Here is an 18,258-nt window from a genome sequence, read left to right on the forward strand (position 1 = left end):
TTTCTGTCCCTAATTTCTATGATTCTGTGAACAAACGTCAAGCACCGCCTACCCTGTCTGCTCTCCACTAGCGGTCTCTGGCTTGGTGTGGGCCTAGCCCTGGCCACAGCATGATTGTCTGTACCCCACACAGAAAACACAACTTAATGGGAGCAAAATGAATCCACTCAACTAAGAAACAAAAGCTAGTTCGCATGGACCCTCTGCAAGTCTTCTTCACCTACATTTCTTTCCCCTGAGATCGAATTCTCATCTCTCTATTTCAATCACAATCTCCTTCTCTCTTCTACCTATGCAATGTTATTCTCTAAAGAAAAATACTCTCCACAAATAAAAGCCTGGTGAGATTTGTTACCCATAGTTCTTTCTTATGGATGAGAAACTCCAGACGTTTGGCACACACAGAAAGAGTAGTTTATCAGAAGACAGATTTCTTTGCAATGCCTCAACGAGCACCTCCCCACTGTAAGCCACTCCTAATAGAATTCACCTCAGTCTCTTCAATGCTTTTTCTGTCTCCTAAATTACAGCTAAGTAAGAGGGCAATTAGGTTTCAACAATTAAAATGATTTACTTACCACATGTAACAGCCGGAGCATCTCCACATATCTGCAGAAAGAGACAGAATTATATTAATTGCCATCAAGTTAGTGCTGAATGAATCAGGGTGGAATGTGCAGCTTCATTTGCAAGAGAACAGCCAGATTTTAACAGAGAACTCACACTTTCTCCGAAGACACCAACTCCTGGGCAATGAGGTAAGCTCTGGACTGTCCTTCTTTCTGTTGAAAAGGAAACCACAGGTGTTAAGAAATCTCCCATCCCAAAACAGAAGGGGCTGGAGAATGCCCTCAATCTACTTGATTCTTGAATCTGAATCACAGAATCTTAGGGTTGGAATGGACCTCATGTAGTCCAACCCCCTGCTCAAAGCAGGACTAATCCCCATGCAGATTTTTGCCCCAGATCCCTAAATGCCCCTTCAAGGATTGAACTCACAACCCTGGGTTTAGCAGGCCAATGCGCAAACCTTCTTGAGTCTTTCTATTCAGAATTTATACACTGCCTAGCAGAATGGGGTCCTGATCCACAACTGCAGCTCTGCCACCTCAATACAAATAAATAAATCCAAAATATACAGCCTGAAATGGGGTCATGCTCTCAAGATTCAAGAAGTTGTTTTGGTGGCTATGGACTGACTCCTGACCTTACTGAAGTCAGAGAGAAAATTCCCATTGATTTCAATAGGGCAAAAATTCATCAGAAAGAAAGGCCGACAGATTCTAACTCTAGAAGGGTAATTTCATGATTGCTGGAGGCAAAGCTGCTCCAGTTTGTTCAGGCCACTCATGGGCAAGGTAAAGTTTTTTGTTTTTTAAATAGTTATATTCCAAACTGTTCCCACTGCAAGCTACAGAAGCAAACAAGTTCAAAGGGCTTTCTTGCGTGCTAAGCACATTTGATGAAATTAAACTGTGGTAACTATATCCTGAAAGCAAACAGTGCAGCGTGAAAGCAAATAACATCATTTTGAGATCACAGTGGAATGCATTGAAATCAGCAGAGATCTCCGAGGACCCAGAAACCTGCCAAAGAAGCAATGGCAGTGGTTCTTCAAGGCTCAAGAGGCTAATTATGATGCTTTGCTCTGGCTTCATGAATCATTTGGTTTTAATCTATTTACTTATTTAGTCTATTTATTTATTTAGGATGTTTTTAAACAGGTTTACAAATCATGGCCATATAAATATCAGAGACAAAATGCTAATCATTCCAAGAATGAGCTTTTGTTTAGAGCAACATTCTATAGTGATATAATCAGCAGATCCCTCTATTTAACAGGTTGTTACCATATTACAGAGTGAGCCTCTTTACCAAGGTAAGAAATGGACAAAGCGTTGAAACCTTTATTGAGAAAGAAATCTTATACTATAGTAAGTTTGACTTATACAGCAGTGATAATAAAGCAAGGAAGCAGCCGTCAATGAACAAGAGGCCATGCAACATGCCGTTTATTCTTAACAAGCAGGAGGCAGCATCAAGTGTATTGTTTAAAGGGACCAGGTGTGTCATTAATCCATTGCTTAAAGAGCCTCCTTTAGAAGGTGTACAATCAAGCAGCTGGGAGATGCTGAACCGTCGTGCACTAAGCTGGTTATTGTAATTCAGGTGGCAGCCTGATTTGGTATCCTTTATCACCACCAATTCTGGATGAGAATTGCTTGGGTTGTTAGGGATCATGGTGAAATCATTTAATTCAGCCCCTCATTGAAGAGCATTTGTAAGGCCCTGGACCAAAATCCCAGATTCAAACTCCAGCAACCTTTGCTAAAGTTTAGAGCACATTCAAGCTTGGCAGTTCATCTCCAGTGTTTAAACACTAATAACAGAAATCTGAACAGTAATTCCCCAAGCCTTTTGCATCTCTGGAACTAGTAATCTTGTGACATCAGGTTTTTTTTTTTTAACCCAATGTTTTTGCTCCTTCCTGCTTCCACTCAGGCTGGAAATAAGAAAGGTTGAAAACAGTTTAGGGAAGATTTAAGCATTCCCTGGAAGTGCTGGAAACTGAAATCCAGTAGCATGATAGCTGGACCATGAAAACCCAGATGCAAAATTGACTGAAATGAAACCAACCAATCTTGTTTCCATGCCCATCATTACTAAATCACAAAAAGAAAATAATCGGAATAAGTAATGAAAAGCAAAGTTACATTTTAAAAATTCTTTCCGTTTTAAGGTGCTGTTCCCTACACAAGTAAGGATTTTTTAAAAAAAAGTGGTGCATTTTATATTGTCAGTGCCCCTTTAATATAAAAATATTCAGCATGAACAAATGAGTCCTAAAACTGTCTATAACAGAGCAGCAGAGGGTTATTCAAAACACACCGCAAATACATCTCTTTTTACCGTACAAATGAGTGAAGGAAAGGAATGACTTTCCACCAGGAAAGTAATCAGGAACCCCATTCTGTTAGGTCATGGGTTCTCAACCTGGGGGTGGTGATCCCAGAATGGGGATGATAATGCCCAGATCCAGTTGCTGTATAAAAAAGGATATGAACCACTGTGTGAGGTGAATAAGACTTCAGAAAAGAAGGAAATAACCTGTCTTTTCCATCTATAATCTATTTCACTGTAATCTGATGGGGAGCCAAGTGGAAGATTTAGAGACTCAAAGAAATTAGTGATCTAATCATTTGTTAGATTCAGTCATCTAATCCATCTCTCTGCCAATACAAGATTGTTGCCTACAGTATGTTTTGTTGATTCTTGTTTAAATGGTCCAAAGAGTGGTGCTTCTCCCATTTTTCTTTGGGACACTGTTCTACTACAGTTGAACAGATCTAGTATAAGTATTTTTTCCTGAAAGTCATCTTTTCCCTTTGTTAATTTCATTCCACTATTTGTAGTATACTCCTTGTACTACACTATATATTTGTGTTTACACTTTACAATCATTCCTAAAGGGTTACCCTGTTTCTCTCTTTTTGTCACCAGTGACGATACATGGCATACACTAGTGTCGGCACACAGGAGCTACCACATGTCGCTGGTCAGCATCAGGATATTCTGGGCTCTTTTTCTTCCTTGCCCTTTTGACTTGCAGACATAAATCAATTGAATGGGAATTTTATTTCTGGATTACCAAACCTAATGCTGGCCAGTTTGCACGTCCTCTATTGACAGGCTTGACCAAGAAGCGAAGTATATTTCACCATTGGTGTGGACCCACTCGCCTTTTATGTATACAGATTGTCGCGGTCTGTAATTCTACTTGTGATTAATATGTCTTAGTCGAGAGACAAAACACTGGGACCCCTGGTGTCACATGACCAGTCTAGGGCGAGTTTTGAGACAGTGTCTCTAGGCGTTGCCCGTCTTGTGTTATTTAATTACTGTTTGCTTAACCAGGAAATGAACTCTGAGATTGACGACAGTGTCCGGAGACGGACTTCTGGGAATAGCGGGAGGTAGAGGGTGCGGGTCCCTCAACTATCAACTTTCTAAAACAAAGCCCAAGTGATTATTAAAACATGACTGAGCTACCACATTTGTAGTGATCTTTACTGTGTACTCTTCAGCCCAGCAGTAAGCACTCTTGTACGCTTCCTCCCCAGGCTGCTGCTTCAGTAGCTGTGTACTCCAATTCCCGCTGTTTGTCTGTACTCAGCAGATGGAAGAGATGGATCTAGACAGAGCCAGAATCCTCTGTGCCTAACTGAGTCTTGTTGTCCTTATTAGCCTCAACTGCCCCACAATCTAAAATATATGCTATATACAAACAAAATGGTCCCTCGCATTGCCTGCCCTCAACAGTCAATGGAGTTTTCATCTGATAATGAAGCTGCTCCTATATCAGGTATAACTTCCTGACAGTGAGATCTCTGACTTTGGATAATAGTCTCTTGAGGGATGTGGTGGAAGCCTCATTGCTAGGTCATTTAAAACTGGACTGAACAGAGCACTGGAGAATATGCTGGGGAGCACTGACTAGACAAACTACTCTAAAGGCCTTTTCCATCTCTAAATACTACGAACTCTTATTGGTCTGGGGAGGGCCAGGTAGTGCCCTGTTTGTTAAGCATGTGATTTCCATGCTGCTTCCAACTCCCATTGGCCTATGGGAATAAAACCAGACTCTCTGGATTTGAACCATCTCTTGAGAGAGAGTGCAAAGCAGGAAATCTAATCATCGAGCTGTCTTGCCCGTTTTCCTAGACCAGGGATCGGCAACCTTTCCGAAGTGGTGTGTCGAGTCTTCATTTATTCACTCTAATTTAAAGTTTTGCGTGCCAGTAATACATTTTAATGTTTTTAGAAGGTCTCTTTCTATAAGTCTATAAGTAAATAAGATTTTTAAAATGTTTAAGAAGCTTCGTTTAAAATTAAATTAAAATGCAGAGCCCCCCAGACTGGTGGCCAGGACCCGGGCAGTGTGAGTGCCACTGAAAATCAGCTCGCGTGCCGCCTTTGGCACGTGTGCCATAGGTTGCCTACCCCTGTCCCAGACAAAACTGATATCCAACACCTGCCCAAAGAATATGCTTTTGTGACTCTTCCAAAATTGTACCCAAGTAGTCGGCCACAATATTCCTCAATCAATGGCAGTCTCTAGTTTGCATATCAAATACTGTGCTTTAACTATCATATATGGATACTAACAGCTGATTGCATGTCACTTGATATAACCTATTCCTGTTCATAGATGGCGTAATAGACAGAAGGGGCAGATGTGGTGCCTCAAATGACCACAAGCATCTAACACACACAGACTCTGTATTAGGATAAAGAATCAGCATATTAATTGGTTACACACTCTGCATGGTGGGATATCAATCTGAAACTTAGGGCCCAGTCTTCTGCCAGAGCAGTCAATGGAAGCAGGATGGGAACCTAAAACTCGAATGGCCCTGATTTTGCAAGCCTTTTGCATACAGAACTCCCACCGACTTCAGTAAGACACAGAGCTTTGTGTAACTGAGAGCTCACTGTACCAGACTTGGGAATGTTGAGTTTGCTCAGCCTAGTCATTGTCCTTCATTTAGAAAAGTATAAAGCCACATCAGTGGATTGTTTCTTAAAGATTGAAGGTCTTGCTAGACAGGAAAAAGACTACTTGACCCAGAAAACAGCCAGCTCTGGTGTATCTCTATCTGATCTCCCTGCTCTGTTAGTGCTTCAGTGCCTTGTTCTAAGAACTCCTCCACCTCCTTGCATTTCTCATCTCAGTCTCCAAGCTCTCAAGGATTACAGCAGCATGGTCTGGTCAAAGGGGAATGATGATGACCTGGATAGTCGCCACAGGACCCCTTTTCAATTCATGGCACCCCAGTGCCCTGATCTGGGTCACAAAGCAGCTCCAGAGGAATGTCCTCCTGACTGAGAATCAAGATCTCACAATATGAAATGGGAACAAGATAAAATGAAATAATAAAAAGGATTAAATGAAAGGAAAAGAAAAAGAAAAGAAAAATAGATATTGTACTATAACAAAACACTGGCCACCTAGAACAACACATTCATCACTATGCTATATATCGTGGCCACACAGAACTTCACAGCAACAAAATATACAGAATTCAGATTCCATCCCGCTCCAAATGCATAGGCCTTGAATCAATGGGAACTCTCCTCTCAGCTGTTAGCAGTGTAGGTTTTATGACACACAGTTCAGCAATTCTGATTTCATCCTGAAGAGGGCAGTGGTGTGTGCACACACATGGCCACACATACACAAACCCTGATTCATTACAATATTAAGAACACTAAAATCAACTTATTTCTTTAGGAATTGATTGTCAAGTGTTAATGCTTTTGAACATACTCTAACACAATTACTGTATTTATTACCTCAGATAAAAATAACTACACATAACATACAAGGCTGCTTTCATCAAGGATCTAAAACTGCTTTACAAAGATTAATGAACTATGCCTTACAATCCCACCATGATGTGGCTAAGCACTTTATAGATGGGAAAACTAAGGCACAGAGATGCTATGTGACTTGCCCAAGGTCAGTTTCTGTCTCTAAGCAAACTCTAGCAAACAGCATGATTCACAATTTGTGTAGAACTCCACATCAAAGCTCTAATGGCCTTCAGTAGACCAGTAAAAGGAGGGTGGCAAGAGTGTTGGAGAGGTAGACCTTGCCTGCTGAGACTGGAGACTCCAACGTGGGTTGCCAGCCCTCCAGGATCGTCTGGGAGTCCCCCAGGAATTAAAGAATAATCTTTAATTAAAGATTATGCCATGTGATGAAAGCTCCAGGACTACGTCCAACCAAAGTTGGCAACCCTAACTGTGTCCTCTCCTGACATTCTCCACATTGTTATTTTCCCTTTCGTTGCTCTCAGAGTGCAATTAGCTTGATTGAGACAATGTGTGCTCAGGTGGCATCACACAGATAAAGACAGGAAAAGTCACAGACAGCCTGGCTAAAAACAGCAATTTTCTGCCTTTGATTGAATAGCCAGGTATTATTGATATTATTTCATTGTCTGCCAGGGAGCTGAAGAACATGATGAATAATGAGGAAATGAAGGCCAGTGGCTGATGCTCGGCATTGCAGGCTATCAAAAGCCCATACACATCAGGAGCCCACGAATGCTTCACAACAAAGCTGCACTTTCACGGGGTGTTAACATGCGTATGGCACATCGATCACATCCTCCCATCCCATTGTGTTACTCTTGATAGGGGCGGGGGCGGTAGGGTCTTTGCTTTCCAGCCATCATGCTCCCTGTTTTCCTGCAGGATAACCTCTTTCCAGGTAGTCGTAAACTAGACTTGATGATTAAGGTCCTGTTTCTGAGGAGACAGTTATTGTTAGGAGACTCTCAGCTGCCTGCTTACAAGACAGACAAACTAGGAATGGGCCAAACCAAAGGTGACCAGTGTTGTGGAAAAGGTCTAGAGATCAGCCAATCAGTTCTTCCACTTTTGCAGACTCAGGTCTAGATCTACATGGAGTGCACAAGCAGGGAGCGCAAGACTGTGGCACTCGTGCGCAGGGGTGAGCAGAGGTCACGGGTGAGCCCAGCTGAGGTTAAGTGCTAGGCTTAGTGCTCTGCACTGAGCAGTCTTAGGTCTCATGTCCCTTCTGCATCTACTGCCTTAATATCAAGAGTTCAGGCTAAAAAAAGGGTGATGGTGAGCAGACAGTGAGCATGTCTGAGGAGAAAGGGTGTGTGTGGGGGGGTACTGAGGCAGGAATGGGGTTGTCCCTCCAGAGCATCACAATTTGACTGTATTTATGTACTCTGCAGCTGTGCTGGGCAATACCAACCCTAAGACAGCTACTGGACCAGTCGATACCCATTGCCTACCACTCATCCGCATGCTTAACATGTCCAACTTGCCCAAGTGCCACTGCATAGCATGGAGGTGGACAGCTGATCACACATTTCATACATGACACAAGAACAGGGAAATCCAAGTAGCTTGAAGTATTAGCACTTTGTTCACTAGTTCTCAGTGCTCCAGGAAACAGAGGAGTAATAAGAATGCTTTGTGGTTCATCAGAGGCAGCATGGCGTAGTGCATAAGACACTGGGACTGGCAGTCAGGAAAGCGAGGTTTCATTCTTAACTGTGCCACCGGCTGGCTGCGTCTCTCTAGTTGCTTTGTCCCTCTGCTTCCCCTCCTACCATTTGTCTGTCTAACTGCTTTAGATTATAAACTCTTTGCGGCAGGGACTGTGTGTCTGTACAGCACCATCATAATGATCAGAGGACTTTAAAGTGATTTATAAATATTAAATAACCTCACAACACCGCTGTCATGTAGGTTTATTCTTATTACTAATTTTATAGATAGATAAACGGAGGCACCGAAATAGCAGGGACCTTGTTTGAGCCTGCACAATGAATTAGTGACACAGTTGGAGATGGAACCCGGGAGAGTCGTCTTCCAATGGCTTGCTCTCGGGGCTTGATTGCAACCTGTCCTGGGGAATCTGTTCAATTACAAAAGGCCAAACCTGGCCCATGAAGAGCTGTCTAAATTTGTCGCTTCCTTACAGGGCACCAATCCATTGCTCCCAAGTACAGCTTATGTTTGGGTTTTGTGTGGAGGGTGGTGGGGGGAGGGGGCGTGTTTCAGTGTATGAAAGTTAAAGGTTTGCAAAACAGAGTGATTAATGGAGCCTGGAAACCGACCCCACCCAGTGGAAAGATAAGGAACAGCAAAGGCAATTTGACATGCAGTAATAGTGAGATGGTTGCTGCCTTGCTCTTTGCAAAACCTTTGTATTCTAGCCTGATATTTCCTTCATTACACACAACACAGGTCGCCTCTGTGTGCTGTGATGGTTCACGGCCTTCCTTGTCCCACTGCTGCCTTACATTCCCGGCACCTCAGAGAGGATCATGGTCGATCAGCGGTGAGGATCAACGCTGCCCTCAGGATCAAATAATTTACCAAACTCCTTTATTAAGTCTCCACTACGCCAAGGTATCCACTAGCATTACCCAAAGGCAAGTTACCTGTATTAGGTGACCACTTCTCCAGCACGACCAGCATTGGATCCACATATAACAACACCCTGCCCTAGGTGAGCAGCTAAAATGATTTGGGACGTCTAGGGCCATAAGGCACAGCCTGATTCTACTCTCATTTACACCATTTGTACCCAGCTGTAGGGCTAGTGGCTTCAGTGGAGTGCCTCTTGATTTTCCCCAGGGTGAGGGGAGGACTAGACCATTTGTGTGCTGCTCTGTGCATAGTTCCATGCGTCACTTTACGTTTTTATTCTGAAACACTAAGCAGGAGTTAAATGTGATCAACTTTACTTTTTTATTTTTCCTATATCGAGGTTAATTGGCAGACAGATCCATGTTGTGGATGCAAGTAGCTCTCTCTGCATTTAAAGTATGGCTTTATTATTTGTATTACAATAAAAGCACTTAAGTATTTATATCCTGATGCTTTATAAACAATCACATTATTGCAGGATCAAACGAGGCTAATTGAATCTTTCCTGGGAATTCCTTCAATTCTTCATGTCAACCACCCAGCCATGTTTATTAACAGATCCTTCTTCTCTGAGTGGGGGTTTAATGTAGGATTCACTGTAGACCACTCTTGAGTATAACAGGAATACTGAAATAGCTGATGCTGATACAATATTCCCTAGCGTGCTGATATTTACCCTGTTACTACTGTACCCTTCCAAAGCCGCCATTGTATAGGAAGGTTGGCTCCTTATCAGCAATGGTGCAACTTGTCAGTCTGAGTCTAAATGCCTTCCATTGACTACTAGGGCTATTTTTAAGCCCTTTGCCTTTTCTTGTGACCAACATCCTTTTCGATGTGTGTGACACCCAGGCTGGGTCAGGCAGCCAGACATCACAAAACACTGCCTGAGGCACCCTCATGCCTTGCAGCTGTCACATTTCCCTTGGCCTGGCTTCCCAACAAAGGAGGCTGGAGAAGTTAACTCTGAGTTCAGGGGCTGCATCTCCACTACATCCCCCACTAGCTCACACCCCGCAACCTTTGCTTCACGGCCTTATATTGCTTGATATTGGAGTTTTGTGGATGCAGTGAGAGTGCACACATTGTTGTGGGTGTGTTGGAGCTGCACACATTGATGCGTGCATCCCCACTGAACCCTCCGAAAAGTGCTTCGTCTTTACTGGGCTTTTGTTTGTCCTTGACAGAGCTCTCAACATGCTGGCACTACAACGCAGAAGAAGGATGGCGACATTTCAGGGGCCAGGGAACTGAAACCATCCAGCAAACTCCATAGGATTTGAAGTTACCCAAATGAAACCCCAACATTGGCCCCACCGCCCCTTCCAATTCGCCACCAGCTATTAAAGCTTAAAATGTGACCCCTAGTCTACAGCATCCTCTCACTTGCTCTTTTCATGATCCAGTGTGGAAGTGACTCCCTACCACACAGAGGCTCTTGTCTTCATGGGCAAAGTGTCAGGCTTAGCAAAGGAATTGTCCTTGGAGTCACTTCAGTTTCAGGGTGAAGATTGCTGAAGAGATAAGGGTGTAGCTGGGAATGGGGTCAAGTCAAGGAGGGCAGCTTGTCTTAAGAGGCAGCTAGGAGGGATGATCTGGCTGAATACTCCCACTTGGACTCCCAGAGTCCTGACACTAAAGTCTGAGGCCTTATCTCTGGAAGAGTAGTTACATTTAAACCTGGGTTATGGTTCAGACCTTCTAAGTGCAGGATCCTCCTCAAGCTTTTTGACATGCTCTGAGGCATTCAAAGCACAGCTAGCATGGGAGAAGCCCAAAGGCTTGAGCTTCTCCAAACCTTCTCTGAATCTCTAGAGAATAACAGTGGGCTGGTTATCTCACAAGAGCAGCCCTTCTGAAGGCATCTTCTTGTGTCTATTTCTGGTCCTGGCTGGAAGTAGGAATTTCAGAGAAAGCTGCAAAAAGTATTAGCATAGGCAAAGTGAGAGGGCAGTTTGAGTTTGCGGGCTAGTGGGGTCTGAACTGCAAGTTAATATCCAGATCTGAGCACCCCTAAAGTTCACAGCTATGTGGTTCATCTCATTGTAGCACAAAGAACCAGCATCAATTTTAGGTCTGGATCAAATTCAAATGGTGGGATGGATTTGGTTTGGATGTTTTTCTAGTACTGAGTGAAGGTTTGGAGATGAAAAGATCCCTTATTTCACTTGAACCTGTACATGCCTATACCTAACTGGAATCCAGATTTGCCAACTGCCATCCCTAATTCTGATGCTTTCCTCTATGCAGGCAAAGAAGACTCCAAAATCCATTGTTTATCCTTCAGAGTCTGCGACAGAAAAGTCAAGTGTCACCTTCCTACCAGTTGGGTGGATGTAAGTAAATAAGCATATGTAGCAGGCACGCACATTGGGGATGACTCCAGAGCTCCTGTAAATTAGCTAAGCAGGGGGCGGAAAAAGAGAGAATCTCCCTTAGTTATGTAAGAGAAGTGCACCCCTTTTGGTGGTTTTAACCAAGTAGAATCACAGAGGTTAAAAAAACTACAGCATCCTCATCTGGGAGTTTTCTAACCTGATACCATCTGCCAGAGATTTAAAGAAGGGGATTCAAGTGCACAATTAACCAAAAAGAGCACATTCTCAAAATCAGCTTTAACTTGAATAATCAAAAGCACCAAGTGATGTTACCCAGGGTTTCTGGATTGAGGGTGCACTTATAGAACCCTGACCAAAACAAAACTCGGAGAAGACAGGCTTACTTTTCTACTTCTTTACATAATTTTTATGCCAGTCCAATTCCAGCACGGTCCAATGGAGTTAGACTGCTGTAAAAATTATGCAACCCAGTGGAAATCAAAGCCCTAGGTTTTTTTATAAAACGGATACACCAAAACACCCCAAACGTATCATTTTGTCCATCATTTAAATTGTTTGCAGAATGGAGGTGCCGGCAAGTCCTAAAGGTTCCTTCTTATTCACACAGAGCTCATCCCCAGGAGAGCAGGGATTCAAAGGGGGCCAGCTGTTCAAACAATTCCAGGAAACCTGTGTACAAATCTGACTTTTTTTTTTCTTCTTCAGAAAATGAGCCTTAAAAAAAGAAACAACAGAAAACAACACCTCCCCCACCCCAAACCCCAAATTGGAAGCCTTGGAAATCTCCAATGAACAGGCAAAAAAGCAAGAGTGCAAAGCAAATCATAATACTTGGGGATTGACAATCCACATTTCAGCGGAGTGAAGTAAGTATATCTCAGCTAGACACCAGTCAGAATCATGTGTTCTGGACACAGCAAGAAGATCTTATCAGCTAGGTGATTTCATGCCTTTATTCAGGCTAATTTTCCCTCGGGAGGGGGAAACCATAAACCAAAACAACAAACTCCACTTGTTGGAGTTTTTTTTTTAATCCAAATTCAGCTCTGCTAGGCCAGCCCAAAACAGTTGTTTTAGCAAGATTAGCTCATTTCCAAATTCATGGTACTATTTTTGGCATCCAGACATGTGTACCTCTGCCAACCCTCCCCAAGCGACAGTGCTTCTGAACTCTTTCATGTTTTACAACCGCTCTGTGTTGTCTGAAGATTTTGCTACAAGAGGGAGAAGACATCACTTCCTTGGGTAGTTGGACAATTTTTCTGCCCTTCATCATTGCAAGGCTGTGTTTTGACAGGGCAGCTAATGCTCCCTTGGCACCCAGAAGATTTGCGTGAGAAGACAACAAAAGGAGGCGGGAGTGCTGAGGGTAGGAAATACAATCCACTGTCAGTATTCTTTAACTATACCAGCACTTTCTGAGGGAAGGACAACAGAGGGTTGGAATTTATTCTATTCACCATCAATCACAATGAGCCAATAATGGCCCAAGGTTTTTGTGGGGAGTCTGGAAAGCTGGGTATGCAGGACCACCGGCAGAATTCCATAATCCTGAAATTCTGGAGGGTGGAATTCTCCGTCGTAAGTGGAGGGCTCAGTGCTGTGACCCCTCTCTTCCTTCTGCAGATTAAGTTCTATGGCATGGACTCTTCTCTGGCCATCTGTCAGCAATTTCTCCCTGCCTCCAATCCCCAGAGTGCAGGACTAAGAAAGAGGCTCACAACTTTTCAGATCAGATCTCATTGCAACGATCACACGGGTCATCCCTCAACCTCCAAGAGACTCCAGATTTGTGGATCTGGTGCCGTAACCACTCATGTCAATAGAAAGTCTCCCATTGACATTAGTGGGCATTGGATCAGGACCTACCTGAGCCTACTGGCTGGTTGCCTCAGCTTCCCTTCTTAGGTCTGTGGGCTCTGCCATATTCAACAGAAGTAACTCCTTACTATAGTTCTGAAGAAATGCAATGATCATAGCTCTGATATTCCTGGGCTAGCTGTAAGCACAGAGCGGGAAGAGATGGCTACTTGAGGGTATACCTACACAGCCCACGCCAGTGTGCCTCCCAGCCCAGGTGGACAGACTTGTGGGGCTTGCACTACCATGCTAAAAATAGCTGTGGAGACATTGCGGCGTGGGTTAGAGCTCGGGCTCTGAAAACTAGAGAGGGGGTGGGGTCAGAGCCTGACCTCCAGCCTGAGCAGCAATTTCAAAGCAGTGTCTACACAGCTATTTCTAGAGTGCTACTGTGAGCCCCGCAACCCTGTGTCTGTCGACCTGGGTTGGGGGGCTCGCTGCCATGGACTGTGTAAACATATCCAAGAGCCAAGGATGTTTTCATCCTTGTTTTTCTTCCCTTCCCCCTTGAGTGTTTCCTATATTCTCCAGATTGTTCCAGAGCTCTTACTTTATGGATGAGGCTGGGATCCCCTTGGCTACTCTCCTCATCTTCTGAACTCTTCTGTTCCTCGTCTGATGTGACGTCCTCCACGGGTACCACAGAGACAGGGCACACCTTGTAAGGCTCGGTATAGGCACTGTAAGCAAAAGGAACAGATCAGCCCATCACATTCTCACCATGCAGGCCTCATCACTGTTACTCAGACATAAGTATTCCATAGGCAACCCAGACACAGCTAGTGGCAGGTAAACCCAGTAGGTCTGTTAAACTTGGGAAGCAGGATTCCTGGAGCTTCCTGCTTTTTGATAGTAAGTTCAGAGGCTGCCATGAATGTGAAACATAATAGGAGGAAAGTTAACAAAACTCTTTAAACCTCCCAAAACGTTTGGTGTTTTGGTTCAGTCCAAGCTTGGGGCAGAAGTTTGACTGGGTTCATATTTTAGGGCCACAGTTCGAACTGGTTTGCCCTTTGCTAGATACAACCACCCCAAAATGAATATAATAAAATAATAATGATTAACAATGATAATTAATAATAGAGCGTAGACACTGTGAGGCCGGGTTCTGTAGGGATACTTCAGATCGGTAAAACAGCACAATAGTAACACCAATAACCATAGATAAAGTGCTAGCAACGGGCTCAAACCAAATCCTCAGATCTAAACATTTGTGAATTGTTTCAGTGGAATCTGAACTCAGACCCAGATTCTGCAGCTCTGGCTCATCTTTGTGTTTCATAGCACCTTCCACCTGAGGAGCTCAAATCATTTTGCCAATGTGGATGAATGCCAGTCACAGAGTATTATGAAGGTAGCCGTGGGTGAATTAGTGTGACTAAGTGCTGAATTTGCCCTGGATTTCACCTAGAAAGTCCACTATGAAGGGAGTTAACAACAGTACATATAGGCTGCAATTTCACTGGCACTGGGGTAAAGGTGAATGGGGCAGAGGAGGCCTCCACAACCCCAAATGTGGTGAGCACAAGCTAGGGAGAAGCCATGGCCAGAGAAATCACTGATCTCCTGGGGAGTATCTATGGTGGGGGCTTTATGCATTTCCCAGTGGAAACTAAAGCTGTCCTACCAAGGTATAATCCCCCAAGGAATGGCTGCTGGTGGAAACATCACCTGCCCCTCCTCAATATGAATCAGCACTACAGTGACTGACACAGAAAAAGTTTTTTGCCAAGGTAGAGTATGAATCTAGCCCTTAGTCCTTATTTTCTGAGGGCCCAATCCAAAACCTGCTGAAGAGAATGACTGAGGAAACTCAATAGGCTTTGGACCAGGCCTGATTTTTCATTCAGGAATGCAGCTCCCTGCTGAGGAGAAATTATTTGATTTTTACATTCATTTATAAACAGTTAGACAGCTCTGCCACAGCTCCTCCAAGATCCTCATTGCCGGAGTGCAGCGGAGATCCCTCCAATGGCTCAGAGGGGAGAGAGGCTTCAGCGAGCTGCTCTGCATTCTCTGCCGCAAGAGGATGGTGGTAGGTAGAGGTTGAGCCTCTTCTGTGCCTAAGCATTGTCTTCCCTTGTTTATTATTAGTGTCTGTGGTTTTTCAGTGTGGGCGGCATCACTGCACTTCCTAAACCCTGCCTAGCTGCAACAACAAAGGAGCCTCTGTGGATCAGCTCCACCCCTCACTTCCAAGCTTTTATTGATGGTAATTGCTTTATTACTTTACTTTCCTCACTCCCAGTGCTTGAAATATATACAACTCTAAGGCCAGCTTATCTTCACTAACCCTCTCATCCATCAGGGAGTCTGACAATGTGGAGTCACAGGTTGCTATTTTAAAAGTGATGTATGTGGGTGGCATTGGCAGCAGAACGCTAGGGGCAGATGCTCCCAAAGCATATCATTTTAAAGGGGTGTCTAGACACACTCTATTAGTGTTCGGGGGATATATTTCTACTGCTGTCCCATCCTCCTCTGGTTCTGTTACCTATGGTCTGTCCTCAGGTTTAGTCAGGCTTCAAGGCATAACTCTCTTCTTGAATCTCTGATTGTCTTAAACTCTTCTCCCATCCTAATACCCAGATCCAAAACTCATTAAAATCAATGGCGCGCTTTCCATTGACTTCAGCGGGCTTTGGATCAGGCCCTAAATACAAGGGTCTCCTTCTCATGTATTAACTCTGCTCCACCAGCTCTGCCTCATTTCATCCTACACCCTGTCCTACTCCCTACACTCCCCCTGAGCTTCTCTCCTCATTGCTCTCTTTGACTTTTCTGTCCACTCCTTTCTCCCTCACCTACATATGCCTCAGCCTCCCAACCCCATATAAACCTCATGCCCTCTCTCTTTTCCTTCAAAATCCTTCTGAAAGCCCAGCTGTTCCTAATGGCCATAAGTCCTCTGTGATGGGGTGGTCACCCCACACTACAATGGAGGGGTTAAGGTGGCTCAGAAGGGCTAATTAGCTGGGTAGGCTGCACCTTGGGGGAGATTAAGGCTTGATGACAAGCACTAATTGAAGATGTAGCCCATCTGGGCAGGAGTATCTGGAGGCTTGAATAAAGCCAGGAAGTCAGAGCAGAGAGGGGACAGAGTGGAAGTCTGTAGTCACTCTCTGGGTCTTGGGAGGAGTGAAGGAGGAAACCCAGGGGTAGAACAGATGCCTGGGGATCCACACATTGTGGTAAGGAGTTACCCAGAAGGATGTTGGAGAAGAAAGCCAGCAGAGGGCAGAGTAGAAAGAAGCCCATGGAAATGGCAGCAAGGGTTGAGATGATGCAGAACTTGGCTGCTGATTGTAAGGTCCCTGAGTTGGAACACAGAGTTGTGGGCAGGCCCAGGTTTCCCTACCAGCTATTGTGGAAGTGGCACAGTCTTGATTGGGAAGACTGTGTGGAATAGTACCAGACAGTAGATCTGATGAGACTTTGTTACTCCAGGAGGGGAAAACTGTATAGTGTCCTGGCCAGAAAGCCAGGCCTCGGAGAGGAAGCACTGCAACTCCTAGACAGCAAAAGGGGCTGCAGCACCAGCAAGTGACAGAACGGGGCCTCAGCCCAGGCAGAGCTAATCCCCAGATGCAGCCACAAAGGGGAGGCCCAGTGGTGAGTAGACCCTGTTTGGTGGAGAATTCAGGCATGACAATTGACCAACACGAGGCGTCTGAAGGCCTGCAATTAGGGTTTCCAACTTTCTAATCTCACAAAACTGAACACCCTAGCCCTGCCCCTTCCCCAAGGCCCTGCTTCCGCTCATTACATTCCCCCTCCTTTGGTGGCTTGCTCTCTCCCACCGTCACTGGGCTGGGGCAGGAGGTTGGGGTGTGGGATGAGGTGAGGGCTGTAACTGGGGGTGTGGGCTCTGGGGTGGGGCCAGAAATGAGGGGTTCAGGGTGTGGGAGGAGGCTCCGGGTTGGGGCAGGGAGTTGGAGTGTATGTGTGGGGGGTGAAGGCTCCAGCTGGGGGTCCAGGCTCTGGGATGGGGCTGGAGATGAGGAGTTTAGGGTGCAGGATGGGGCTCCAGGCTGGGGGTAGGGATGAGAGATTCGGAATGTGGGAAGGGGCTGCAGGTTGAGGCAGGGGGTTGGGATGTGAGAGGGAGTGTGGGCTCTGGGTTGGGGCCGGGGATGAGGAGTTCAGGGTGTAGGAGGGGGCTCTGGGCTGGGGCAGAGGGTTGGGGCTTGGGGGGGGGTGATGGCTCTGGGGTGGGCCTGGGGATGAGGGGTTTGGGGTGCAGGAGGGGGCTCTGGGATTCTGGGGGTCAGGGCTGGGGCAGGGGGTTGGGGCATGGGCTTACCTTGGGTGGCTCCCAGTCCATGACGCAGCGGGACTAAGGCAGCTCCCTGCCTGTCCTGGCTCCATGCTGCACCCCGGAAGCGGCCAGCAGGTACGGTTCCTTGGTGGGGCAGGGGCCACGGTTCCCAGCCAATGGGAGTGCGGAGCCGGTGCTCGGGGCGGGGACAGCACATGGAGCCCTGTGTCTCCCCCCCGTCTAGGAGCCGGAGCTGCTGGCTGCTTCCGGGGTGCAGTGCGATGCCAGGACACATAGGAACCAGCCTGCCTTAGACCCGCAACACCGCTGACTGGACTTTTAATGGCCTGGTCGGCGGTGCTGACTGGAGCTGCCAGGGTCCCTTTTCAACCAAGCGTTCTGGTCGAAAACTGGACACCTGGCAACCCTGCCTGCAATGGGGAAAGGACAGGGAAAGGGGACCATGGAGCCACCATGTACGGAAGCCTTCTTTGCAGTGGACAGATATACCCTACTGAGGTGGGCACACTAGGTAAGGAACTGACTATGGCCATTGGGAAGAAAAAATTGGCCATGCTGGCCAAAGAGCCTGAAATAACATACAGTTTGGGAATAGAGCATCCGCTTCTTTGTTGTGTAATGACATCTGTTTATTCTCGGGACACACTACCAAGAGCAGAGAGCATGTTGGTTGGTGAATGAGTTGTGCTAAGTGATAACTGCTCTAATGACTGCGTGGGCTTTTTGTGTGATATCACAGCACAAGGTAGCTGAAAACCTCTGTTAATTGTTGGCACATGAGTCACTAGTGAAAAGAGCGCG

General features: G+C 45.5%; 1 protein-coding gene across 5 annotated transcripts in view; it reads right to left on the reverse strand.

Moving 5' to 3' along the window:
- The window catches only part of FGD5 (FYVE, RhoGEF and PH domain containing 5), a 149,713-nt gene that overhangs the window by 69,236 nt on the left and 62,219 nt on the right, over nucleotides 1-18,258 (reverse strand). For all 5 annotated transcript variants that reach the window (XM_034775088.1, XM_034775089.1, XM_034775091.1 and 2 more), the window contains exons 3-5: nucleotides 13,729-13,858; nucleotides 724-782; nucleotides 579-609 (exon numbers count right to left, since the gene is read on the reverse strand). In XM_034775088.1, coding sequence (XP_034630979.1) covers nucleotides 579-609; nucleotides 724-782; nucleotides 13,729-13,858 — 220 coding nt within the window. The remainder of the gene's footprint in view (nucleotides 1-578; nucleotides 610-723; nucleotides 783-13,728; nucleotides 13,859-18,258) is intronic.

The sequence above is a fragment of the Trachemys scripta genome, chromosome 7 (genome assembly GCF_013100865.1).
Source record: "Trachemys scripta elegans isolate TJP31775 chromosome 7, CAS_Tse_1.0, whole genome shotgun sequence".
NCBI classification, from domain to species: domain Eukaryota; kingdom Metazoa; phylum Chordata; order Testudines; family Emydidae; genus Trachemys; species Trachemys scripta.